The 24,907-nt window shown below is 53.0% G+C and overlaps 9 protein-coding genes across 9 annotated transcripts; 4 read left to right on the forward strand and 5 right to left on the reverse strand.

The window, feature by feature from the left end:
• Positions 1-148: 148 nt before the first annotated feature.
• Z517_12077 (uncharacterized protein) lies at positions 149-1,063 on the reverse strand (the record flags this gene model as incomplete). The annotated part of the gene is made up of 1 exon (XM_013423657.1): positions 149-1,063. The coding sequence occupies one exon, from the start codon at positions 1,061-1,063 to the stop codon at positions 149-151; it is 915 nt and encodes a 304-aa protein (XP_013279111.1).
• Positions 1,064-1,574: 511 nt separating this feature from the next.
• On the reverse strand, positions 1,575-2,098 carry Z517_12078 (ubiquitin-40S ribosomal protein S27a; the record flags this gene model as incomplete). The annotated part of the gene is made up of 2 exons (XM_013423658.1): positions 1,575-1,945; positions 2,005-2,098. The coding sequence occupies 2 exons, from the start codon at positions 2,096-2,098 to the stop codon at positions 1,575-1,577; spliced, it is 465 nt and encodes a 154-aa protein (XP_013279112.1).
• A 1,924-nt stretch (positions 2,099-4,022) lies between these two features.
• Z517_12079 (uncharacterized protein) lies at positions 4,023-4,268 on the forward strand (the record flags this gene model as incomplete). Its single annotated transcript, XM_013423659.1, has 1 exon — positions 4,023-4,268. The coding sequence occupies one exon, from the start codon at positions 4,023-4,025 to the stop codon at positions 4,266-4,268; it is 246 nt and encodes an 81-aa protein (XP_013279113.1).
• Positions 4,269-4,548: 280 nt separating this feature from the next.
• Z517_12080 (uncharacterized protein) lies at positions 4,549-6,756 on the forward strand (the record flags this gene model as incomplete). Its single annotated transcript, XM_013423660.1, has 3 exons — positions 4,549-4,743; positions 4,783-5,191; positions 5,246-6,756. 3 exons carry the CDS (start codon positions 4,549-4,551, stop codon positions 6,754-6,756), a joined length of 2,115 nt encoding a protein of 704 aa, XP_013279114.1.
• A 5,265-nt stretch (positions 6,757-12,021) lies between these two features.
• Positions 12,022-12,485, forward strand: Z517_12081 (uncharacterized protein; the record flags this gene model as incomplete). The annotated part of the gene is made up of 3 exons (XM_013423661.1): positions 12,022-12,150; positions 12,202-12,243; positions 12,297-12,485. 3 exons carry the CDS (start codon positions 12,022-12,024, stop codon positions 12,483-12,485), a joined length of 360 nt encoding a protein of 119 aa, XP_013279115.1.
• A 584-nt stretch (positions 12,486-13,069) lies between these two features.
• Z517_12082 (hydroxyisourate hydrolase) lies at positions 13,070-13,462 on the reverse strand (the record flags this gene model as incomplete). Its single annotated transcript, XM_013423662.1, has 1 exon — positions 13,070-13,462. One exon carries the CDS (start codon positions 13,460-13,462, stop codon positions 13,070-13,072), a length of 393 nt encoding a protein of 130 aa, XP_013279116.1.
• A 1,520-nt stretch (positions 13,463-14,982) lies between these two features.
• Positions 14,983-15,825, forward strand: Z517_12083 (uncharacterized protein; the record flags this gene model as incomplete). The annotated part of the gene is made up of 1 exon (XM_013423663.1): positions 14,983-15,825. The coding sequence occupies one exon, from the start codon at positions 14,983-14,985 to the stop codon at positions 15,823-15,825; it is 843 nt and encodes a 280-aa protein (XP_013279117.1).
• A 351-nt stretch (positions 15,826-16,176) lies between these two features.
• On the reverse strand, positions 16,177-17,362 carry Z517_12084 (uncharacterized protein; the record flags this gene model as incomplete). The annotated part of the gene is made up of 2 exons (XM_013423664.1): positions 16,177-16,883; positions 16,975-17,362. The coding sequence occupies 2 exons, from the start codon at positions 17,360-17,362 to the stop codon at positions 16,177-16,179; spliced, it is 1,095 nt and encodes a 364-aa protein (XP_013279118.1).
• Positions 17,363-23,034: 5,672 nt separating this feature from the next.
• Z517_12085 (uncharacterized protein) lies at positions 23,035-24,907 on the reverse strand (the record flags this gene model as incomplete). Its single annotated transcript, XM_013423665.1, has 8 exons — positions 23,035-23,168; positions 23,216-23,369; positions 23,425-23,900; positions 23,953-24,004; positions 24,069-24,236; positions 24,313-24,406; positions 24,568-24,634; positions 24,691-24,907. The coding sequence occupies 8 exons, from the start codon at positions 24,905-24,907 to the stop codon at positions 23,035-23,037; spliced, it is 1,362 nt and encodes a 453-aa protein (XP_013279119.1).

Genomic DNA, 24,907 nt, shown 5'->3' on the forward strand with positions numbered 1-24,907 from the left:
CCGACGTCTCAATATCCGCAATTCAATGCCGGAAGCCACGGTGCGAGAGACAACATTGGAGTTGTCCACGTCTCTTGAGTCGAGGCCGGGGTTCATGGGGTCATGATCCGGCCAGAGCCAGGAGCGGCTCTGTGTACTCAATGACCGCTCACTCAAACTCCATGGCGACGGTCCTCGCACGTTGAACCTTGCCCAGAGTCTCCGTCAGACTTGCACCATACACTTGAGCATCAGCTGCGTCCTCGGCTCTGTTAGCGCCGGCCAGAGCAGCAAGCTCGCTCGTTCCGCGTTCATACATGGCGTGGACATCGTCAAACCACCCGTCTCGTGGGGGCTTGAACTTGAGACCGCCGCCGTCTCCTCCCGCGCGTGCCTCTCCCGAGCTCGTAATACGCCGCTCGAATTCCATGTCGTCCGCCTCCATCTCTTCCTTCAACCGCTTCGCGAGCATCTCAGCGCCTTGCGTGGGGGCCGTCCTTCTCAATTTGCTCACTTGCGTGGTCAACGTCTCGAGTTCGCCGTATAGTGCCGCGACTCTCGCCTGCAGCCGGCTGTCGTAGGGCTCGTAGACGAAGTCGACCCCTTCCCTCTCCTCCTTCTCTTCTCCCTGCTGCTGGGACGCAGACGCGGGAGGCGCCGCGCCGGCACCAGGCAGAGTCGTCGCGTCCAGCCCGTTCACGGTGATGTTCTTGCACGCGCCGTCCCAGGTGCGCGCAATGAACGCCTCGACGACCTCGCGCACCCGGGCGCGCAGCGGATCCTCGACCGCCGCCGCGTGCCCACTACTCGTCGCGCCCGTGTCGTCTTGCGCTTGCTCAGCACTTGTTGTCGCTTGCTGGACGACGCCGTCCAACCGTATTACAGTCGCAGGAGGCTGGGGCCCATCCTGTCGCACCGCAGCCGAGGGGGGGAAGTGGAGGTCGAGTTTCTGGCGCGCGCAGCCCGCGAGGTTCGATTGCAGGTACGTCAGGTCATTGGGGGACTGGAGTTCGACTTTGCGGTGGTGCCGGTCTGCGATCGGGTTGGGATGCGCAGCCGCCGTTGGTACGTCTACTGCATCCATGATTGGTGTTTTTTCTTGTTGGAGATTTCAAAAGCGTTGGAGGTATCGAAGTGACGGAGGTTTCAAGATCGCAAGGTACCTGGCGTGGGCATGCTCGAAAGGTGTCATGGTTCCTCGCGGGTTGGGGACTGACGGACCAAGTCCTCGTACATAATTACTTGGATGTAAACAAGCCGGGGCTATCGATAGGGTCTGGTGGAGCGGACAAGGTACGAGTTTCTACGCGAAAAATGATTGGCCCTCGGGTTTCTCGCTGAATTTTGCCACCCCACGACATGAAAGTGGGCGCCGAGAAATTCATATCCGCCAACACGGACGAATATACGGGTTGGGAGAAAGTCATATCCAAAGGAACAAAAGACAGTGTTATGGTGGTGTATTCACATTTTTCAAGTCTGGTTGCCTGTGGCAATGCGGTGATGTTTTGCTGTCTGCTTAATCGCCAGACATGCGATATTTGCGATCACTTCCTTGCTGTTCCATCGCCACGTCCCGCTCCATGCTCGTAGTCTTACTTGGACTCGTCAAAGACGTAGGTCAAGTGGCAGCGACCGCAGTATTGTCTGTTGTGCATCGCAGCCATGAAAACACCAGCACCGCACTCCTTGGTTGGGCACTCGCGCCTCAACCGCTCAATCTTCCCGTCACCATCGACCTTGTAGTATTTGAGGACAGCCAACTTGGTCTTCTTGCGCTTGTGCTTGATCTTCTTCGGGGTTGTGTAGACCTTCTTCTTGCGCTTCTTGGCGCCACCACGAAGACGGAGGACCAGGTGGAGGGTGGATTCCTTCTGGATGTTGTAGTCGGAGAGAGTGCGGCCGTCTTCGAGTTGCTTGCCGGCGAAGATCAGGCGTTGCTGGTCGGGGGGAATCCCTTCCTTGTCTGGTGGGAGATATCGTAAGCCTCCATGTGCAACTGAGACCAGCTCATGTGAAACATACCTTGGATCTTGGACTTGACATTGTCGATGGTGTCGGAAGACTCCACCTCAAGGGTGATCGTCTTCCCAGTAAGTGTCTTAACGAAGATTTGCATCGCTGAAGATCTGATGGGACTTGTCAGTCTCTTCCTGGAGGTGACGATGTAATAGAGGGAGACTGGGATAGCGCAAGAGCGAATGCTGAGCAATCACTGGAAGCGCGGTGTCGAAAGCAAGCAGCATGGGTGAGAGAGTCTTACCTCGACAGCAATCTGTCTTCCTCAATCTTCTGAATGCAAAATGTTGCCTCAGTAGGTCAAAACTGGTTGAAGGAAAGAATCTCAAACTAAAATGTGATAAAAATCGGGTGGATGTGCGCAAGCCACTCGGCACACCTGCCTATACTGGGCCTTGGCGGAGTCAACCCCTGTCGCCTTCTCGGCTTTTAACTTAAGCTTCTACACCACCAGACTACCAAGTTCACTCCCTGTCTGTACCTAACTGGGCACCCCATCATTCCCATCGTCTCCACCAAACAGGTATGGGGATGCCGATGTTAGTCTCACTGCACAGAGGAATAAACCTCAAACCTAGGAGCATCTTGCAAGGTATACATGACTGGTAAGCTCGAAGGAGATACGCAAAGAATTCTGCTGGAACATATTGGTACGTGGCGAGCTTCCACGAAATGGGTGGCAAAGGCTCTTATCAGCGTGTCACAAGGTTGGGAGTGGTAAGGCCCTGTGAATTGATCAGGATGTTGTGGTGCCAAAGCTGGCTTGCCAAACATCCAAAGAGAAGGGCCGCAATTGTCAAGATTTGATGGCCTGATTCAATAGAAAGTTGGACCACTGATATTAGATATGTGAGTTGTTGTCAGACCTAAGTCATTGTCACTTGGAGCCCAAAAGTACGATATATGAGCATGTTCAGGACCATGGTGTTTATCCTTTTGCCGTCAATTGATGGAACTTTTCCGACATTCTCTGCCATTCCAGCCCCTGTCAAAACCGTCCTTGACTGTGCGGAAAGACGCATCTTCTCACTTCGCATTCCATACCATGATTCTAAATACTGATGGGGAGGCATCCATTCACTGGTCTGACTGTGAACCCATCGCTACCACTGCCTAGATCCAGCCTGGACATATCACGTGACATTGACGTTCCCTTCGTTGGCGAGCCAGCTCGGCATACCTACCCGGGAAAAAACATCATCGCCATACCAATCCGGTGGTGTTGTTTTGATGTTAAAACTCATAGTACCGGGTACAGGGAGACGGAACTTGGATCCGGGAGTCCTTCTTGAGGCTGAATGAGACATATGTGAATTGCTGACCTCTGTTGATGTACAACTGAGCCTCTATGGAAAGTCATCGGCGCGTTAACTTGGTTCGATTAAACACCTACTTAGTGCCAAAGCCGGGGTACCAACATCAATGCAGAGACACCTGCGCAGTCCAGAGAGCACGGCCTGGTTCATGATGAAGATGTACCAGACACTTGGACTTGTCAACGAGATCATCAACCCCGCGGCTACATCATATATTGAAATGTCTTTTGATCCCGAACCTCGGCATCCTGGCTGCCTCTTCCCTGGTCGTGTTGAATGAGCCCAGCGCAGCTCTTAGGCTCTAATCCACCTGGATCCTCTTTGATTTTGTCTTCAATGTCGATGTCCAAGGTACCAAAATGTAGTTTTAGCAAGGTTTGTTGCACCGGTGCTTAACCTTTGGGCGGGGAGATCTACTGAAACCCTCACGAGGACTGGCGCCATCTGAGACAATCTAGACCTGTGTCTCCGCTCCTCAAGTAACCTCGTGTCTGTGTGAAAAGACAAGACTTATTCCGTTACTTCGATTTGGGGCTTACTGACGGCAACAGATGGGAGAATGTGTTGCCTTGTCATATCGCAGGAAAAATACTTTGTAAGTGCTGGTCTGATGTGCCGGGCATCACTACGTAATCAACCCTTTCGGGAATAGTGGGGCACTATTGAGGTTTTAAAGAAGTGGTTGCTTTGGGCGGTTGCCGTGTCAACATGGCTGTTTACGCAGCCGCCACCTCCGGAGCGACGGCCAGTGAGATCGCCGACAGTAAAGAGACCAAGTCAATACTCATCACCTCCCCTCCAGTCCTGCAGTCACCTCTCTTATCCTCCTCTTCCACGTCCAAACCTCCCAAAGCTACTCTTGAAACCGACCTCTCCTCTACAAGAAACCCCAAGACCTCCAGAACACTCAATCGAGAAGCCTCTCAGGACCCAGTTCTGATCCAAATCCACTGAATCTGCCCTGAGAGGGCCCATCCTTTGAAGAAATAACTGTCGCACACAGTCGTCTGCGACTGGTGAAAACAGTATAACACAAGACCGCTGCCCGGTCCGCAGCCCCTTGCGCTGCGTGAGGTACGTTGGATCAAGGGACAAATACCATTCAGAGTGGGCAGAGAACTAACAGCTGGTGCTTGTGCAGTCTCGAACCATTGAAGGAACCATTTTCAGACAACAAGAACGACAAACAACCCTTCGACAAGCGACCATTTTCGAACTCATCTCGCCTAAGATGATGTCCAACCAACCTTCATCTCTTCAGCAACGACAAAGGCTACATCGGAGACAAAATTCGACACCCGTTGTAGCCTTCGAAGCCATGAAGGTCTCTGCTGCCATGCCTCAACAACCACGTAACAACCTCCATAGACGGGGTCAATCTTTCGATCTTCAACGAAGCCCCATACGGAAGCAACAGCATGGCAGCACGGTAAGTATGACTAACCTAGGACCAATCCACGGACAACAGATTTTGCGGGAAGCGCAGCAGCAACGAATAGCAAGACCGGGCCAGCAGCAACCAAATATGAACATGGAACTACCCATCTCTCCAGATTGTGGTATGTTCCCGGTGACTACATCAATGCCAACGTCGCCGTACAACAACATGAGAATGAATGCAATCATGCAACAGAACTCTCCAGGCATGACCTTTTCGCATTCCCAACAATACTTTACCGATCTCAACATGTCGATGCAAAACGGAGTGCCAACGGGACTCATGGATGAGAACAGCCTACAATATTTCCATGAAGCTCAGGCACCTCAGTTTCAGCAAGGTGTCGGTATTTCCTTTGACAATCGAAGAATGTCACAGCCAGATCTGCGGGTTCAGACCCAGCTGCGACCTCATACACCTTCACATCAAATCCAGTCTGGTAAGTGCTTGCCCGATCTCGGAAATTTTGACAGGGTATCTGACATTCCATCAGCACAACTTCCTCTTACACCTCCTTTCAGTCAACACAACCCAGCCGTTCAGTACTCACGGTCATTACAAGCATCACCTGCCCTGCAATCGCCCTTTCCAGTGCCCATGACACGGGGTAAGTCCCTTCAAGGAATCATCGAGCACGAGGAACTGGGAGCCGAGCCCATCGGGTCACCAACCAAACCTTTGTTTGAAATGGCCGAGATGCCCCTGCCTGAACCACGGAGACGCGCCGGGACCCCACCAGCGGCCCGGCAAACAGAGCCAATGAAGGTCAAGGTTGAGTCGAGTCCAGGAGAGCATGACGATTTGGAGGCTGAAGTACCCAAGCTCGAAGACATGGTTGTCCCAGACTTTTCAGCCAAGAAGGCACCAGCAGGCAGTGCTTCGCCCGGAAGGCCAGCACTTTCACCCCGCCGTATGTCGATCTCAGACCTCAATCTGGAACCAGGAATCGAGGCATCAATTGAGGAGACCAATATAACGCTTGATGACATTGCACAATTCATCGAAGGTCCAGATCCAGTGGACAATAAATGGGTCTGCAAGTATGAGGATTGCAACAAAAGATTTGGCCGCAAAGAAAACATCAAATCACACATCCAGACGCATCTCGGAGATCGTCAATTCCGATGTGATCATTGCAAGAAATGCTTCGTCCGAGGCCATGATCTGAAACGCCATGCCAAAATCCACACGGGTACAAAACCATATCCGTGTCTCTGTGGGAACTCGTTCGCTCGACATGACGCATTGACTCGACACAGGCAAAGAGGAATGTGTATTGGTGCATTTGACGGTGTTGTGAAGAAGGTGATGAAACGTGGCAGACCGAGAAAGCATCGACCGGAGATGGATGAACGCCTAGACAAAGCCAATCGAACCAGGCAGAGAACCGTCGAGCAGCACAATGATCCTTACACATCTTCTGCGTCGAGCTGCTCCGTGTCAAGCTGGGGTTCACCGCCAACGGAGACGATGGACAATCTGAGCATCCGCGGATCGTCGCCTTTCGATAACATGGCCCTGTTTGGTATGCCGCAGCACAATCTCCTCAACATGGATCAGATGATGGGCTTTCCTCCCGACACGTTCTCCTTCACCCCTCCACATAGTCCAGGATATTCGACCGGTAACAAGCCTAGTCCTGTCTACCGGGAGCTGACGCCAGCAGAGCTAGGCGAGATTCCAGAGCTGCAACATAGTGATGGATCACAAATGTTGCCAGGCCTTCCGACCATGGATAATGGCTTGCCAATGATGGGTGCTACCATGAACATGTCTTCAGGACAGAGTTTGCCCAGTCTTTCACACTCGTGTTCATCACCTGCCGCTGATATGGTGGCTTTTGATTTCTCGGACCTACCAACCAACTCCACCTCGACCATACATTCACCGCAGCTGCCTGTCAAGATGGAGCAGCACGAAAGGAATGACTTTGACAACTTCCTCGACTATGGTGGGATGGAGATGGGTCTGGATCCTTCGTCGCAGGACTTCTTCTCCATTTGAACTGATGGCTTCTAACGCAACGAGAACGTCGACACCGCAACGGGCGTGAGCGCCACTGTACGTCCTTTGCACGACACCTTGCACATGTAAATGTATTCTAGTCAACTGATGAACGACCTGGGACGATGTATACAGGAAAGGAATGGGAGGAAACTTGGGATCGGCATCGGGGCCGAATTTGGGATGGGTAGCGAGTGCATTTGCTTGTCATGTCATGGATGCTTTTGAGATGGTGCCTTTTATGTCATTCTTTTTTCGGTGTATATCCATTCCTTTGAATGATTTTCGGGACGAGCGTCGGCGCCTAGAGGGTGCCATGCTCAGTTGAGGACGAGGAACTTTCTTTTAATTTCTCCTTGGGGCCCTTTTTGACACTTGTGTGCTCGCGCACTCACACTCCCCCGGCCACCCGAGAGGGGAGTGACTCAGTCCAAGAAGTGCCAGGCGACATATGTACACAGCAAGCCAAGCTGAGCAGAGGGCTCCAAGGAGTCCAGGGATGCTGGGAAATGACAAGACAGGCACGTGCCAGGAAAGGAAGGGGGAAAAGGAAATCTTTCGGGCGGCGCTGCAAATCAGACATCAGACATTCATTCATATTCATATTCACATAATCATTTCTTCTCTTCTTGTCTTCTGTCTCTTGAGATTAACTTTGGTGGTGCTCGTTACTTGTTGGGAAATAAGAGTGGCAGCGCATTGTAGTGTAGTAGTGATGGTAGGTGGTGGTTATGGTAGACTCGGTGGTTAAGCCAACAATGTGCTCAACAATGTCCTTGAAAGTCGTCTGTCTGCCTCCATGTCACGGGTCGTTGTACTGTGTACTTTATATGCAGGCTTGTTGCTTGCAGCTCCTGTCTCAGTCAGTGGTCAGTGAGCAGCTAAAGCTTGCACCCCAGGCATCCCTACCTGCCCACCCACTCCCTGTCTACTCCGTTCCACGAAGTGAAGAGTCACTTCTCGTCTGGAGGCAAGAATGTAGTAATAATATTCTCGTATGCTCGGCTGGCTGACTGGCTGGCCAGTCTGTGCGCCGGTTGTGCTCCTTCTCCACCATGACCCATTGTGTCTGCTGTTCTTTGGTTCTTTTTCTGTGCTGGCTCTCTCTCTCTGTTGGTCGCATGTGGACGATTGAGGAAAATGAGACGAGCTGAGAAAAGGGACGCACGAGGACCAGGGAAAGGAGACGATCCCCGTTGATAGTTTTCGCAGCCTGGAGGACCAAATCTGGAAGGCGCTTTCGCCTTGCAATTTCGCTCGCATCTTGTCCTTCTGGCAAGGCTCTAGTCAACCCAAGTGGTCCGCTCCCCAACCGCAAGACCGCGAGGATGGCAGCATTTCGTGCCCCAGTAACAAGAGCATCAGAAGAATAGAGAAGATCTTAGAAGCAGAAGAGGTTGCGAGTCGCGATGGTACTGTGTGAGCTTCACGAGTAGTCGAAATGATGGGAGCGCTGGGTGAAGCTTGAGCCGAGGGTTTGGTCTCTCCGCGCCTAGACAGCTAGGTCATTTCTGACCTCTTAGCGGTGTCAACCAGCATACGTGATCTGCAAGGGAGCAGAGCTGTAGGCAGCAATGTTGTTGTCGACAAGGTAGACTCAGCAGATACACGCAGTGTAAAATACTGCGAATGTCAAAGCTGTAGAGAAATTGCAAATTGTCCCCGGTCGAGTCCGATTGACTACCGCTTGAAAAAAGGATTCGTTGATGACAACGGAATTACACAAGCGTGAGCGGTGACATGCCGTTCGGGCGACGGAAGTAACACGCATATCAAAAACCTGGATTTCAGGGAAAGAGTGTGGCGGAAACCTTCAGGGCCGGTATCAACGCCATCCGAAGCAGCTGTTATGCGATAGCTTCCGTTTAATGCCGCCGTGACTCTGTTGCGCCTTGGACGTCTCGTCCGTGCCCTGTTTGCGATAGGTCTGCTGTGGGTATGCTTGCCACAACAGTCCCAGTACCTCCTCTCCCGTTCTTCCGTGCCCTTGTGCCATGTTTGGGTGAAACTGAGTTCCTCAGGTCAGCGTGAAAGCCCACGCAAGGGCACACGTGGAAATTGAGGCTACCGCCGTCAAAGTGAGGCTTTCTGGGTGTGTAAATGGGTGCTTTGACATGTTCAATGCAGGAGAGGCGTAAGAGTCTCTCTCTTCGGATTGGCAGAACGCTGCTCCACCTTGGTAGAGCCAAAGGATATTTGTGAGCAAATAACAGAGTGAGGCTGGGAGTCACAAAATTAGCCCAGTCGTAGGACCGCAGAGTCCGTGCTCAGTCCTGGCACAGCTTGCAACTTCAATCAGTGGTAAACTCCTTTTGACATGGTGGCACATCCAGCACAGTGTCGGAGGGGTGAGGAGGTCAACAGAGGCCAGTGGGCAAAGGGGCCAACAGGATGCCAGAGAGTCCATTGGCATTGGTGCACTGCCCTCGTAGCGGTTAATTTCGTGCCGACGGGGCCAACCATCCCAGAGATCGACCTCCCCCAAGCATGTCGTTTTCGGGACGGATTGGGTTCAAGCATACAGACCAATCGCCTCGAGATCCAAGTATTGTGGGCAGCCATCGCCTCTCTTCCCTCGATGGCTACAAGCATCGCAAAGCCCTAGCACGTTGCTCCTCAAGATACCGTGCCTGTGACTAGACTGTCCAGAGGGAGTTCGCTTTAATCACTCAGTTTGATTGATAAGCTTGGAGATCGCGGCTCAAAGGCTTTCAGCCGTCGGATAACCTGTTACCTGCCTCAAACCTTGGAAAGGGGGGCTGACGTCGACATCCAGCAGACGCGTTCGTGCCCGTTCAATGGCCCTAGCTCCGCCACAAGCGCCGAGGTCATAGTGGACAGTAGAGCTCCTCCTAGGACAAACTGACAGAGAGCCCAGACAGTTCATGCAACAGTGGTCGATCAGAGGACGATCAGGAGAGAGTGAGGCATTGTGACAGGGACTAGTCAGGCTGATATTTAAGGAGGCAGAACCCAGACCACCCGAAGCTGGCTTGGGCCGGAATGTTACTATGTCGTCGGCAATTTGTCCGTAAGGAAGACCCCGGAGATGCGAGGTGCGGGTAAGAGCGGGTAGATACGCTCCTCGTGGTGCAGCATGTCACGCAGATTGTCACAGATATTTCCAGGATCGCGGTGTCGGTTATGATTGTGGAAGTGATCACCAAAATAGCCAGATATTTGGGAACCTGCCGAAACCAGACTGCACAAGCGCCGTTGGCTTTGGGACGGACGGCGATCGTCGCGCAGTCGAAGTGTGAAGTTGTTCGAAGGCATGATCAACCTCTCTACGAAGTTTGATGTGACTTCCAGCAATTACTTAGGTCAAAAGAGTGCGATATCTGGTCTCTTTCTTGAAGCCGAATTCGGTCCCACACCAGAAGTTCTTGGAACAGACTTTGTTCTCAATCGGGCACGGATCAGCCAAAGGGGGAGCCTTGCAGCCTCTGATTGGGTCGGTCTTCAGGCATTCCTGGGTGATCTTTGGGCCTCGAAGGTGGTCAAGTCGCTTCAGGGGGTGCTTCCTGGAAACAGGATTGGGCACCCCGCACCTCAGATGCGATTACTTGGGCACAAGGACCCCATGTACCGAGTTTCAGGCCACAGGCAGGTTGGTGGCGTGCCAGGATGACGTACTTGTCACACCTGTTTCCCGGTGAACAGGTTTTTGAGTTGTATCTCTTGGTGATTGGACTAGCTTCATCGACTTTGTCGTTCCTCAGTACGTGTACATATGGTTTGAGCTGGAAAATGGTGTTTTGACCGAAGAGGAGAATCAGCACGGAGCTTTCTGGGAGCGAGACCTTCAGGGCCCGGTTGAGGACAGTACAGGGCTCAAAAATGCTACCAATCACGCTTAGCTGGCCTCAACGTTGAGCGGAATGAGTGGTGTTAACAAAGCCTGCAGGAATAAGAATCCACTTGGATTAAAGGATGCATTTTGTAAAGCTTCGGCGGTTTGTGAGAGGTTCGAGAAACAGTGCATTTTCTGAAAAGTCTCCAGGGTTATTGGGCCTGACGGGCACCGGTCAGAGTAATTTGTGGAAACAAAGGTGATACGAGAACCTGGACTCCGCCACAGTGTCCAGGCAACTCTAGGAAAATGATGGACCAAGCCAGAACCGGATTCCACGTGTGCAAAGGTGTATCGACTCTGGATTCGGTGGGCGCTTTTTGCCCTTGGGGACCGAGAGAATTGAGCGGTGAGAAACAGCTTTGCTTGCATTAGGTAGTCCCGCATAGCACATTGCATAGTGCAGAAGTTGCAATGAGACTATTGCCTGTGGCATGGCTGAGCCAGTGCAAAAGGGAAGACGCCGACGCCGAGGCCTCAGGTTCCGTGGGCATTGGGGGCATTGTGGGCTTCGTGGGCTGATGGGCTGGTGCTGAGCTGCTAGATGCAGGGTCGCCAACCCCGTCCCCGCCAGTTGCTCAAGTGTGGATAGAGTGTTATTCCGTGCATTGCTGATCGTTTTCTTCAGATCTTTCCGTGTGTAGGTATGAGATGAATGGCGCATATCTTCTGGCACTTGGGCCATATGGAGGGACATGAAGAGGAAGGAAAAGTGTCGATCGGATATCGTGCCACTGGCAAATTCCTTCAGTTTTGTCTGCCACCTCTGCAGACGAAGCCCCGACTGCGGTGCCCCAGGGACACGTGTGCAGGAATTGGCGTGTTTCTGCAGCCTCAACAGGCACGGATTAGGGTTGGACGGGCGCCTGGATAGCGTGATCTTGGAGAGGATGGAGGAATGGACTTGACGGAGCGAGGAAAATGGTGAGTCGATAAAGGTCAAAGTGAGGCGAACGGCTGTCAAGGTGCGAAGGGGAGGCGGCGGCTGTGATTGGCTGGCGGCTGACTTTGCCTGCGCTGATTGGCTCACTGACACCAGGGCGTGGAAGACTTCAGCCATTGCAAGGCAACCATTAGTCGAAGGGTTGCAGGACAAGTTGGATTGGAACTCTGACTCTAAGCATCAAGACGCTCGGAGAACCAATCTCCTCTGCCGTATCACTACGCAGAGGTCATTGGCCGCGGCGACTCTGCCCCGAACCCCTCTCTTCCGAAGCCTTATATCTCCTTCGAGGCTCTCACCATCGACTGTATTCTGGTCTCTATCATGGCAGCAACTTCACAATCTCAATCTCCGTAGGTCAGGTGGCCTAAGTATCGAGCTCACAGCTTTTACCAGCTCCGGTCGTCCCATATCTATACGTTTGTGTCAGGTTGACACCACTCCAACAACCGCCCTCCTCATAACCCAAATGCCTCAACCAACAAGTCCACCCAGAGATTACTGGATATCAGGCTATGGCCTGTCTCGACATATTGTTCTTCGACAGTTGCAATACTTCCTCGGACCCTCTGCCACCGTGAGGCCATATTCATATCGTGTATGAGGACCTCTTCCACCCGTGACAGGTCACAAGCTGACGGGAGCCTAGGGCCGGGAAGGATTCCTCATCAATGGTCCCGAGCTGACCAAGGTGAGCTGGGTCGCCACATTCACGGGGTACAAGAAGCTTACAGCAGGTCCCAGGAGCAAATAGAAGACCTCAAACGACAGTCGGAGCAATATGAAAGGCAACAAACAATGCGCATGTCCAACAGGGTCAGCAGTGGCACCGAGGACGAGGACTGCGACATCAACGAAATTGTCACCATCAATTCGAGTCGGAGGCACAACCTCGCACATGCGTCTGCGTCCCATTACAAGCGTCCCCGGTGACCATTCGTCACAATGGGCGGGAGCAGCATCTTGCTGCAAAAAGTTCTTCATCAGAAAAGCCCACATGACCTCTTAAGTCACCCAACATGTTCGGCTCCCCAAGGAAAAGCCGAGAGGCCCGCTGCTGGTCGGCTGGTCTGCCGGATGTCACGAGGACCACACATTGGTCCAGTCAGAGGTTCCAAGTCATGCATTGAGAAGCTGCTGTGCTGCGTGCCTGGACGAACGAAGCACTCTAGATGAGGACTGGGGACATGGCAGGTTGCAGATTTTCGAGCATGGAGGAACGGAAATCGGATTCGTCAGAGACTTGCAGGTCGCTTAGCCTTTTGGGAAGCTTTGTATGTATATGCGGATACGGTGGAACTAGGGATTCGTGGCAACTCTAGGTGTTTAGCTCTTGCGTCGCAGAAATGCCAAATGCCCTCGGTTCATTTGGCGCTGCAGAACCCAGTGTGGAGCGTTCGATTCTCAGGGGTACGCAGCACTGGCGATTGCTGTGAGTCAAGTAAGAAAACCGGGGTTGTGGTGGAGGCTGTTTAGCGGTGCGACAAAACACAGCACCTTGCGTCGAGAGATGCACCTCAAGATCCTCTGTAGGTTGTATAGGTCCACGGACCGACCAATACGGGCACATGGTAATGCCGCTCGCCCTTTTTAACATAGAATTTGACTTCGACCTCGGGCCAAAAGCTCTCGACGCCCTTCTCTTCATACCATGGACCGACCTCGAACTTGATACTCCAAGCGATTCGCTCTCCGTGGCTGTACCCCTCCAGAACATCCGACACACTCCTGCCGGCAGATTTCTCCCACTCTTTGACGCGTCCGTCTTCATTTGTAACGGCAGCGAAGCTCACTGCAGGTTGGGAAGATGTGTTATTGTTGGACAACAGCAGGGTCAATGTGGCTTTGAGGCCGGCCGCAGGCGTCCCAGACAGCGTGTTGAGGACATGGCAGGTGACCGGAGAGGTCATTGTGCAGCACTGAGTGTGGGATTGTACAGTATGTTGCGCTGCAGAGTCTCAATGGTGCAAAGAGATGAATAAATATTTTGACACTGAGTTCCAAGTCGGCCGGAGGAGGCCGACGACGTCAAGACGAAAGAAGAAAGTTGCAGCCACCCAGCGGCTGGTCTAAAAGTTTCCCTGCATCTCATCGTTATCGGTGGAGCAGCTACGGTCGAGCGTTGTTTATCGGACAGATGTATGGAGGAGTATTTAGCACCAGAGGTATCAATTGTCTCAACATACCGAGTAGACATGTGAAGAAACCTTGGTTCTTCGCTGTGTCCTAATCACTATATCTCTGTCTCATCTTCGTCTTATTAAACTTCCTGATATCTTCCCTCTGCCGCAAAAGGGAACAGATCTCACCCGCCAAGGCAAGAACTTGGCCATCCGCTACTCACAAACGTCCTCATGCTGTCCACATGTGCCTGTATATCGCGAGACCATTACGAATCACCCTCGCCACTGTAGACCTTCACCGACATTGGTGAAGACTCGGCGACCGGATGATCACCACCGTGATTGATGCACAGCCTCATGCAGTGAAGAAGACGGCGTATGGATGCCTGACAAGCGCTTGTTCTTCATGGTGGCCGTGAGCTTTGGCCATATCAATATCGGCCAATTGACCGAACGACTAGGATGAGATGATTGGATCCCTCAAGCCCATGCGCCTTGCTTACCTAGTCTTGCTAGTGCAGATTCGCCTAACACAAGACTTCATACGAGTAAAGAAGGGCTTGTGACTTGTACTCGGAAGTCTCCCTGAAACGCTTTCACGGTCAGGATGCTGACATGAAGACAAACCATTTTCACCGCTTTGTGTCAGACTGCGATGTAACACAGGCACCAACGGGCCAAATTGACTTTCCTTTCTGCAAATTCCTATCAGTTCTCTACAACAATATTCGATATGCTCGACCGTAGCGCGACGAGGTTGCGAAGCACGTGAACGACTCACTACTCGATTGGGTGCGTGTGGCGTTATGCAGATACGCAGAGTGAGACGCACCACTACTCTGGATTCACCACGCGTTTCCGCCCTCTGAATATTGGCAACAGGATCCCGGCACCAGCCTCTGTTTAGTCTAAGCTTTGCACTTTCCTTTTCACGTCGAGCATGGGAAGCCTGAAGGCGGGAAGAAGGACAAAAGAGGCAATTGGTACGGTTTATGGCCTCTATATCCCTGCTGACATGATACGCGCCGAGGCCTCCCTCCCCACAGCCTGGTCATAATACCGCCCCAGGAGGCAAATCAGCTTGTGGAGTGCAGACGCTTCGATGAGGGAGGCTTTGGCCGGTAATGAAGCGAAGCGGGCTATATAAGAGGAAGGTGGGTGTATGTGTGTGTGTGCTATGGGTTTCCTTGAGCTGCCTCACTCTGTGTCCCTTCTCTCGTTCAACATCATCTATATCATAGTCCTCCCCCGCTCCACGATCGACAAAGTAAACGACCCTCGACCGTCTTTTAGATACTCGGCACAACATGACGAACCTCTCCGCCGCGACCGCGACCAACCCAACCAACCTCCCACCGCGCTATGAGATTCGAAGACTGACGGACGAGCACATCGAATGGGCCAAGGCGCTGGTCGTGCACACGAACCTGTTCTACTCGCCCGTGTGGCCGGTGTGCTACCCGGAAGCCAAGACGGAGCGGCTGTACCGTAGCTACCACGCGGCCGACTACCTGGTGCGGCACCAGATCGGGTCGGGCCACAGCTTCGGCGTCTTCGACCTCGAGTACCGGTTCAGGCGGGAGGAGTCCAAGCCCACGGGGGGCAAGCTGTACTGGGAGCTCAAGGACACGACACTCGACGCGGACCAGCTAGCGGAGCAGATGGACTTCCCGCTCGTCAGCATCGCCTTGGCGTACGACGGCTTCCACCCCCTGGACGGGGAGCAGATCGGGCCTCTGGTCGCCTGTCTCCCCCTCTTCGGGACCTTCTACCACGTCCTCGAGCTCCGCGACCCTCGCGACCCGACCAGCTGGCAGCCCACGGGCGAGAAGCAGGTTCTCATGCGCAACGCGACGTGCACTCGCCACGACGCCGAGGGCAAAGGACTGATGAAGGCCCTCGCGCAGTTCTTGATGCGCTATGCCGCCGAGCAAGGCTTCCGGGGCATCCAGATCGAATGCTTCGCCGACGCCGTCACAAAGGTCTGGTCGCAGCCCCCTCCTCCCTTCAAGGGGACCATCGTCAGCGAATTCAACACCTACGACTACGAGGAAGAGGTCGAGGGCGAGGACGGTGTCAAAAAGACCATCAAGCCGTTTGGCGACCTCAAACAGAGAGCAACAAAGGTCTATTGCGACCTGAAAGCGTGAACATGGGCATGCAAACCCCACGCTACCTTCACACGCACTTGCAAGTGTAGCGGTCCTGGCGGAGTGAGAAGAGCTCTAGGTAGGCCTGAGGGAGGAATGGACAGAGCTCAAAGATAGAGCATGAAGTCTTTATCATTGTAGGCCATGGCCATTTCTGGGATGCAGAGGTCTGTTACCATGGTAGCTGAGCAGACACTAGCCAGACCTTCCTCTAGCCTTCCCTATTTCTCAACACTATGATACAGAGACGCATCCCTAGACCTGCAATACACAGTTTCAAGTTTGCTGTCTCTTCATCCACTACCACCCTCCCCCCTCCATCTTTCCCTTTCCCAGTCGCTCACTCTGTACTCACTCCGTAAAGACCTTTCCTGCTTCCACAACGTCGAAACACTTGACGGTATGTTCCCAGACCTTGATCCTCGCATCCTCCCTATTGATCTTCTGGTATGCCTTGACGTTGAAATTACTCTCGCCATTCCAGGTGAGCGAATACACGCCACTGCCTGGCGTCCCTGCTGTTCCTGTGATGACTCCCTCCGCCATCGTCGTCGTCGTCTGAGAAGTGTCATGAGCGGCGATCGGTGATGCTTGAGCCGGGTGTGCCGGGTATAGATCCGAGGCTAGCGACAACATGCGCTCGCCGCACTCGGCCGGCGGCACGGTCAACAGACGCCCGAACAGGGGGATGACGACCCAGTGGAACAGGATCCTGAACCACATGGGTAGTTCTGTGCTGTGGAAGCCCGGGCCGACGACGATGCCAGGAAAGATGTGGACCAAGCTTAGTTTCCCCGGGTGGCGCTGGGCCAGCTCCTCCATGAACAGCGTGTGCATGTAGCACATGTGCGATCGCGCCCGCGTGTACTTGTACCGTGTCGTGTCGCGGAGGGACAGATCGTCCAAGTCCAGGTCCCCTTCCATCCCCGCGGCGTAAACCGACACCACCGTGGCGGTGGGGAGACGGGAGTTGAGGAGGAGTGGCACTAACTTGGTGATGATCCTCATGCGGGAATAGTACATGAGCGACATGGTCACGTCGATGCCCTCTTTCGTATCTTTTTAATTTTGTGGTACTGTCAGCACAACTCGCGCGGCCACGGAAAGGAGGGGGCTTGTGTTTCTCCGCCGGCAATGTGCAGAGCATACCTTTGCGCGGAAGAAAAGGCATTCCCCCCTGAGATACCATGAGGTAGTCGACCCGGGAATCTTCTTGACCCTCGTCTTTCTCCAGACGGATGATCTCGGCGCAAACGTGGTCGACGTCGCCAAGCAGAGAAAGGTCTTGGGCTTGGATGAACTTGAATTGGCCCTGTGGGCAGATTCCACGACACTCGACAAGCATGTCTTCGGCCGCTTGGGCGTTTCTCCCCACCACGTATGCCCGGAGCCCTTTACCGCCCTGAGCTTCGGCGGCAGCCAGTGCACGCAACGTCACTTGTCCGATACCTCCTGTACCCCCGAAGAAAACAGCCACTAGAGGCTGACTCTGGATCAGGGCTTTGCCCAAGGCGCGGGCCGTGTCCAATTTGACCATGGTGACAGATGAAACCAGGGAAAACAGGTCGAGACGAGGAACGTGAAAGACCCTCGAAGCTTTGCGAAGGGAGTCCCTTTTCTAGGAAGAATATTTGCCACAGACATGAAGTATGGACCGGGTCCCTGTCCCTGTTGTTTAAGATGAACCAGTTCCTGAAGCAGTGTAGGTAGAATGGTACAATGGGCTAAAGCCGCTAGGGCGTTGAGTTTGCCAATTGATGTTCAGTAAGTGGGCACGCACTAACTGACATTCGTATTCCCAATGATGCTTATATTGTCCGTCATATCCACCTTCGGACTAGTTGGCGGCAGATTCAGTCGAAGAAATGAATACCTTGACAGCTCAATCATTGTAGAACCCCAAGTTCATCACCAACGGTCCGTGCTATAATCCAAGAGAGAGGCAACAGGACAGTATCGGTTGGTGAAGTATGGGGCTCGGGACGCCTTTGACCGAAACTCAACTGCTTCATTCGTGTGGCTCTGTCGCAGACGATACCTTTGCTTCAACAACGTCTGCCCCCCGATTCACGTATCTCCGGGATACATGTCAGGCGGCCGTATTCGTGTAAGTCGGTGCTTGAGCCTTGAGCTGTCAGTACGAAAGGGATGAAATCCGACGGACGCTGTGGCGATGGTCAACCGACACCAATGATGACCCCCATAATATAGAAAAATCTCACCTAACGGGCGAACAGTCGCTCAAAGGCTACCTCTTGTAAACAATAAATCGCAAAGAAAGGACAGAGGGGAGATCTTTACAGAATCACGAATTCGATGGCTGCTCGACTGTTGGATCAGCAAGGAACTTGTGAGAGGCACGTCTACCAAGGCTGTGAGGCTCGCTTGAAAAAGGGGGGGAGAATTGGCACCAGTCCAGCTTGAGCTTATGAGAGCTAAGGCAGATTCCATCAGAATGAAGCATATCCTCGGATCTCAACAGAGTCGCTCAGTTGCCTTTGACTTTCCCATGCGTCAGGCTAGCTATGATGGGCCATTGTCGGGAGGCGATGTGAGGCTGATAGGTGGCATCGACGTGACATGTGTAAGAGCGTGTCGGTTGGTTAATGAGAGTGTCTGACTGAGTAATACTATGTGGTAGGTGGCACAGTGCGGGTAGCAAATGCCGTGGCCTAATAAAAGAGAGCTACAGGTGGCTCTAATTAGTAGCTTGATGTCGTGGGGGCTAGAATCTTCCCTTGAGCCTCTTTGCCTCTTTAGCCTCCCATGAAAGCCTTGCTGCTTGTTCCTTGATCTCTCCTTTTCCTGTCCCTGTCCATGAATTCTCTACAATGTGCCAGATTCGCATCCGCTTTCTCCCCCGTCAGCATATGGGCCTGACCTACAAGTCATCGTCGACACTTGATGGTACACCAACACCCACCACCACCCCGAGCCTCTTCCCCCAAGTCTCTCCGATACCCGCGGACACATATAAATCTATACTTCTCTCCTCCGAATCCCAGAAAAGAGTAGGACTAGGAGGCTCTCAGAACGAATGACCATGCGTCATATTCCTGTTCTTTGACGTGCAGCATCTCATGGTACTGGGTACGTAGAGGGAAAAGGCGGTGAAGCATCTCACTGTACTCGGTACAAAAGCAGCCGTTACAACTGACAGGAACGGATAGTGCTCGGCCTTGAAGTTCCGGGCTTGTGGCTTTGTGGCTTTCCGCTAAGAAAAGAAGGAGAGCTCCTACAAACATGGCAATGGAAATGTTGAGGACCCCATGTGAAAATGGAACAACAAGTCCAAGTCATCGTACATGTATCAAAGGAGCTACCCACCTGAAAGAAGCACTAAAGCAAGAGCATGCAGAGTCAAGACAATTTGGTCTTCCCAGTGGCCCACACACACAGATGAGATGACCCAGTCTTCCAAGTGCTAGGATGCACAATCACAGTCGCAAAGACTGGTCAAGGTTGAAGCCTCCCCCCGAGTCCCAAGTCCCAAGTCCACAGTTCGACCGACTACAGACAGCTACGAGTTCAAACGCCTCCCTCCCTTGATCGGCGATGCGCATGGTGCATGCATGGGCGACTCCGTAGCGTGAGCTACGACCCACGCCCACCCCCGACACGACTTACGAGCATTACTCGTATATTGACCTTCCTCCACCCTGGGTACTGCCGAGATGGAGGAGGCTACTGGGGCCGAATGACCTTCTCAAAGTTGTCCTATTCATGCGTTCAGGATTGCTGAAATGTTTCGTACTGCAGGAGCTTTCTGTCGGCGATGGCATTCCCTCAAACTAATGTATGAACCGTCCTTGATAAGGAAGCCCATGGGTTTCCCCCATCGTCGCAAACACCCCATCTCAGCTGAGTCGAGTGGCATGCAGTGACTCGCAGGCTGCAGCGGCGTCAGGGTACAGGTCAGACGCCTTAGCTACCAGTACTCGGTACTCGTCGTGCCCGCTCTTGCCACCTGCGTCACGGATTGGGTGCCCAGGTGCCCAGCCTATACAATACTACGACAGGACCCCCTGGTGCTCTGGTGGCCCCTGTTCGGTCTGCTCGGTGGCTGGCTGGATGTACGAGTCGATTGAGGATTCGGCCAGCTCATGAACCACCCCCAATTTGTGGTTGTCCTAACCCATCCAGCTATCCAGCTCGAATCCTTTGCCCTCCCCCTAAGTGTTCTCGATTGTTCATGCCTTGACACCTGAGCAATGCACTTACTTACTCGTATGGTCGTCAGGGTCGAGACAAGAAGATTTCCCAAGCAAATTCCTTCTGCCAGATCCGTCCAAGTCGGGAAGAAGCGGTTGCGGTTGAGCGAGGTTATGCCATCCTTTCCAGGAGACGCAAGCTTGGGTGGCATACCTGGCGGCTACTCGTACCCTTTTTCCTGATTACACACAGGTCCCTCGCTCTACGCTCCTGATATCAGCCAACTGTGACCGTCGATATTGACATCCACAACACCCACTAACCCACTAACCCACCCCTCTCCTCTTAGTTCCCATAAGCTTTAGTTTCTTTTCATACTGATCAAGCACTCGTGACCCTCTGGCGGGGACTGTAGCAAACATTCTGAACCGGGCCGGGTGAGTCCACCCATAGTGGAACAAACCATATCGTCTCGTATCGTGTGGCATCGAATCGGGTCGTATTGCTGGATGGATGGGGCAGGCCCACGAGTGACTGAGAGCGAGTCCCAAATCCAAGTCCAAAGTACATTTTTTACTTTTTTCAAGAATCCTCTTCTCCCTTTCCCTTTCCACTTCCCCTTCCGCTCCCGATCACAAAACATAGTATCCATCAGGCACCGGACAACGGACACCGGACATTGCACACGGGCTCGGATCGAGAAAGACGGATATCCAGGCACGGGTAGATGGGCAGATGGGTACCTACAGCAGGTACTCTTTTGTAGATCGCGACCAGATCTTCTCAAGGACCAAACACAAACACAGGCACAGGCATGGAAAACTAAAACGAAAAGCACCTGAATACCTTAGGTAACCTACCAGCCTACCTAGGTAAAAGGAAAAGAGACAAGAAAAGATAAAAAAGAAACTCTGGAAAGAAAAACTTGACTTTGTGCCAACTTTGACCTAATATCTATACACTTACCTTGTACGAGTTAAGTCGACTACCTCAACCTCAACCTCAAACTCATCAAACCGACCTATCAACCTTTCGTCGGGATGGATGTGATATACAAGCACACAAGCACACAAGTCTGTGACTGACTGCCAAGTAAACTCTGAGTTACAAGCACGACGGGGACTGGGGACTGGGGACTGGGGACTGTGGCCGACTAGGAACTCAAAATCCGCCACTTGGGTGGGTAGATGGTCGCTCGCCGATTCTACTCTGTTCAAATGTTTGCTTCTCTTCTTCTTACAATGAGACTCGTGCTCCCCGAGGACCGGAAGGGGGGGGGGCGCGCGAGTCAAAATCACGATCCACGATTCCACTCACTTTCACTCGGACAACGCTCAATCACAACCCTCCCCTGCCCCTCGTAGATCACGATCGAAAATCACATCCCATGTCCTTCTCGGCTAGTGGTTGGCTGGCCGGCCTGCCCACCATCTCCTTCTCTTTTAGCCGGTAGATGTGGCCAGGCCAGGCAATACCAGGCAGGCAAGCCCAGGTTGGTTGCTTTGCGCCATGACTAAACTGACTCCCCCTCTCTGGTGCCTCCAGCAACAGAAGACAAGGGTGCATCTGGGGGGCGTTCGAGGGCGTGTCTTCACGTTCCGGGAAAAGGGCCGGGACAAGTACGAGTGAGTAGGAAGAAGATACCCACACACACCTCTCCTCCTCCTCGTCTCTGGGGGGGTCTCCTTGAGGCTCATGCCGACCAAGGAATGAATGGATGGAAGCCAGAGAGTGCAGGACGCCAATACACCCCCTATCCAATGGCGTCGAAAATGCAAGGTCTAGACTTCGTTGTTATACTTTGCTATGCTTTCCCCGGGTACCAGAAGTTGAGAATACATCTTCTTGCAAGGGAACAAAAGCCCGAGGGGAGATGGAACACTAGCGGTCGATTTTCTGGCTCATTGAGCAATCAATAGATGTGATCAAGACCCGCCAGTGGCTACTCTTGGGATGATGGCCAGCATCCATCTGAAATAGCGTGTGAAAAACAAAAAGCAAAAAAACAAAGTGGACGAGACAAACTCACCTGGCCATCTATCCCGACCTGGTTTCAAAGTGCGGATTAGAAGCATAGCAATGCCACATACCCCCATAACCAACCTTGGTCCATCAATAGGGAAGCTTACCTTCTCCCAAGGAAATGCAACCTTTTGCTCCAATCGACCATAGAAATCGGGCGTCAGGCTGTGGCGACAAAGGGTTGGGACAGACCGCCTCTTTCATGTGCAATTCTAGGCGACGCGACAGGGGGGAAGGGAAGCTGTCCACGGGGTCCGTCCGCCTGACACATGCTCACAAGTATCAAAGTCCTGTACAGTCATCGTTCGCTGCCGGGATAGAGTAGAGCCATGGCGCCGTGATTGATCGAGTCGTATTGGGGTGGGAGGGTCCATTTGCAATCGGGGTCGTCTGTGCCTGTCGGTCATGGTGATCGATATCCTACCGCGATGTGGCCCGGAGAGAAGAATAACCATCGCCACCATACCATCAACGGATCTCTACAATCCACACCAGATACACACTGCCTGTTGTCCCAGCTATCCGTACGCATTGCATTGTTTGTGTTGTTTTGTGACTCAAATCTTTCCTGCCCAGGGTTCTCGTGTTCCAGTCCCAGTCCTCTCATGAGTATTCACCTATCTAGCCCGCTCCATGTGCCACGTCTTTCTGTGAAGAAGAGAGTAATGGTCCCAATCTGAAAGTCTCTCCATGTTCCACATGGCCACAGTCAAGCCTCAGCTTCCCATTCAATCTCTTCCCTGGTCTCCTAGATGATGACCCTGAACTGCAAAATGAAAATCACAACTTTTTTTGATAAGTCAGAAAAGGAAAATGGCCGGCCGTCGAGGACTTTGCGGAAAAGCCTCGAGGTGGCCGTGGTGGTGTCTCGTGTGTTGAGTTGTCGAAGCAATATCTTGTAAAAGTACAGTCTGGAGAATGGCCCGGGCGATCGAGTGATATGACCTCCGGGGCGACGTCGATTCGCATGTCGAATAGACAGGCACTTATCCATCGGAGAAGAAGTTTCGAAGCCCGTCGTCATGAGCCTGCCCGTCACATCATTTGATCTTGAGTCATGCCGCCCGTTGCCTCCTGACCCTCCATCGCTTCGCTGCCGTTGGTATTGGTGTATTTGACGTAGCTCAGTCCAAGAGGTCGACCACCGTACATGTAGCCGGTGAATTTCGCTGCCAACGTTAGTGCATATCATGGATGAGAGAGGGAGTGAACACACAGATGGCCGTCTCAGCGTTGTCGGCACTGTCGAACTCGACCACACCAGTTCCTCGAGATCGTCCACTCGGTTCATATTGGATCTCTGCACGTTCAACTTTGCCAATAGTGGTGAACAATTCGACCAAATCTTCGTTGCTCGTAGACCAAGGAAGCTGCGCCGCGGTGAGCTTGTCAATTTTCTCCAGCTGGGATCAGGAAGCAACTCACGTTTCGCACGTAGATCGTCTGGCTTCTCTCGCCGCCAGAGGTCGCAAAGTCGGTGAATGGGTTGGGTGCTGCTGGTTCTTGAGCCGGGCCACCACCACCATAACCACCACTGCCGCCGCCGCTGCTGCCACCGCCTCCTCCTCCTCCATACCCACCGCCATACCCTCCTCGGGAATAGCCGCCACCACCATAGCCTCCACGGCCACCGAACCCTCCTCTGCCACCGCCGTAGCCACCACGCATGGGGAATCCGCCACCGAACCCTCCTCGTCCGCCATATCCCATGCCAGGTCCACCACTACCCGCGTAGCGATCCTCCCGGACCTCGAGGGCGCGACCATGCCAGTCATAACCGTTGAATTGTTGAATTGCGTTACGAGCATCGTTAGGCGATTCGAAGGCGACGATTCCGGTCCCCTTAGGACGACCACTTGGGTCCAGGTGCACATCAGCCCGAATAACCGTTCCTTCCTGAGCTGCAATATGTAAGATATAATGTCAGTTTGTCGACGAAAAGGCGCCACTTACCAGCCTGGCGAAAGAGATCTTTCAGATCTTGCCAACCAACGTTGAATGGGAGCTAGGGAGTCCATGTCAATAGATCGTTCCAAGAGCAGACATCGAAAGGAGGAGAGTAAACAGACATTGGAGATGTAGAGCTGTCGGCCGCCGCCACCACCGCCGCCGCCGCCACCACCACCGGCGGCCATACCACCACCATAAGGACCACCGCCATATCCAAAGCCACCTCGCCCGCCTTCAAAGCCGCCGCGAGCGGAAGGGCCGGTGAAACGGGGTTCGGTTTCGCGATCCTATTCGAAAAACGAACGCAGTCAGCAAGATTGGGAGATGCGAGCTTTTTTCCGCGTCGATGGAATGGTTGCGCACCTCTCGAACGTAAACGAGACGGCCCATGAGGCTTTGGTTGCTGAGTGTTTGGATAGCCTGTTGGGCTTGTTCCCTATTTGCGTATTCCACAATCCTAGATTCAGTCAGAAAAGACGTCCCGCGCATACAAAAAGGGCAAAAGTAGCAAGCACTTACCCGCATCCCTACATTAACCCGTGGACCAGGTCCAACCCGTCAATCCAACGTCCAACAAAAATAACCAAAAAGGAAGACCAGTAGAACCAGCCGCATCACACAATGGCGCCCACCTTCGACATTCCATTCGGAAGAGTTAAGACATCAGCAAAGAGAACTTCTCCAGCTAATTTCGGCCGTCAGTAAAAAGCTGTGGATCTCACGAAGGACTCTGGAACTCACCTTGTCTCATGAAATCTTTGAGATGGTGCCATTTGACGTCGTAAGCCAAATTGCCCACATAGACACGACGGTCTTGTTGAGAAGACTCGCGTACTGATTGCATCATTTGTTCTTTTGCCGCCGCTCGGTCTTCGAACGTCCTAGAGGGTTGTCGACCTCCACCGGCGTAGCCTGACCCTCCTGAGTATCCTCCGGCTGGGTTGGGTGCACCGCTCAT

Source organism: Fonsecaea pedrosoi (assembly GCF_000835455.1).
Source record: "Fonsecaea pedrosoi CBS 271.37 unplaced genomic scaffold supercont1.8, whole genome shotgun sequence".
In the NCBI taxonomy this organism is placed as follows: domain Eukaryota; kingdom Fungi; phylum Ascomycota; class Eurotiomycetes; order Chaetothyriales; family Herpotrichiellaceae; genus Fonsecaea; species Fonsecaea pedrosoi.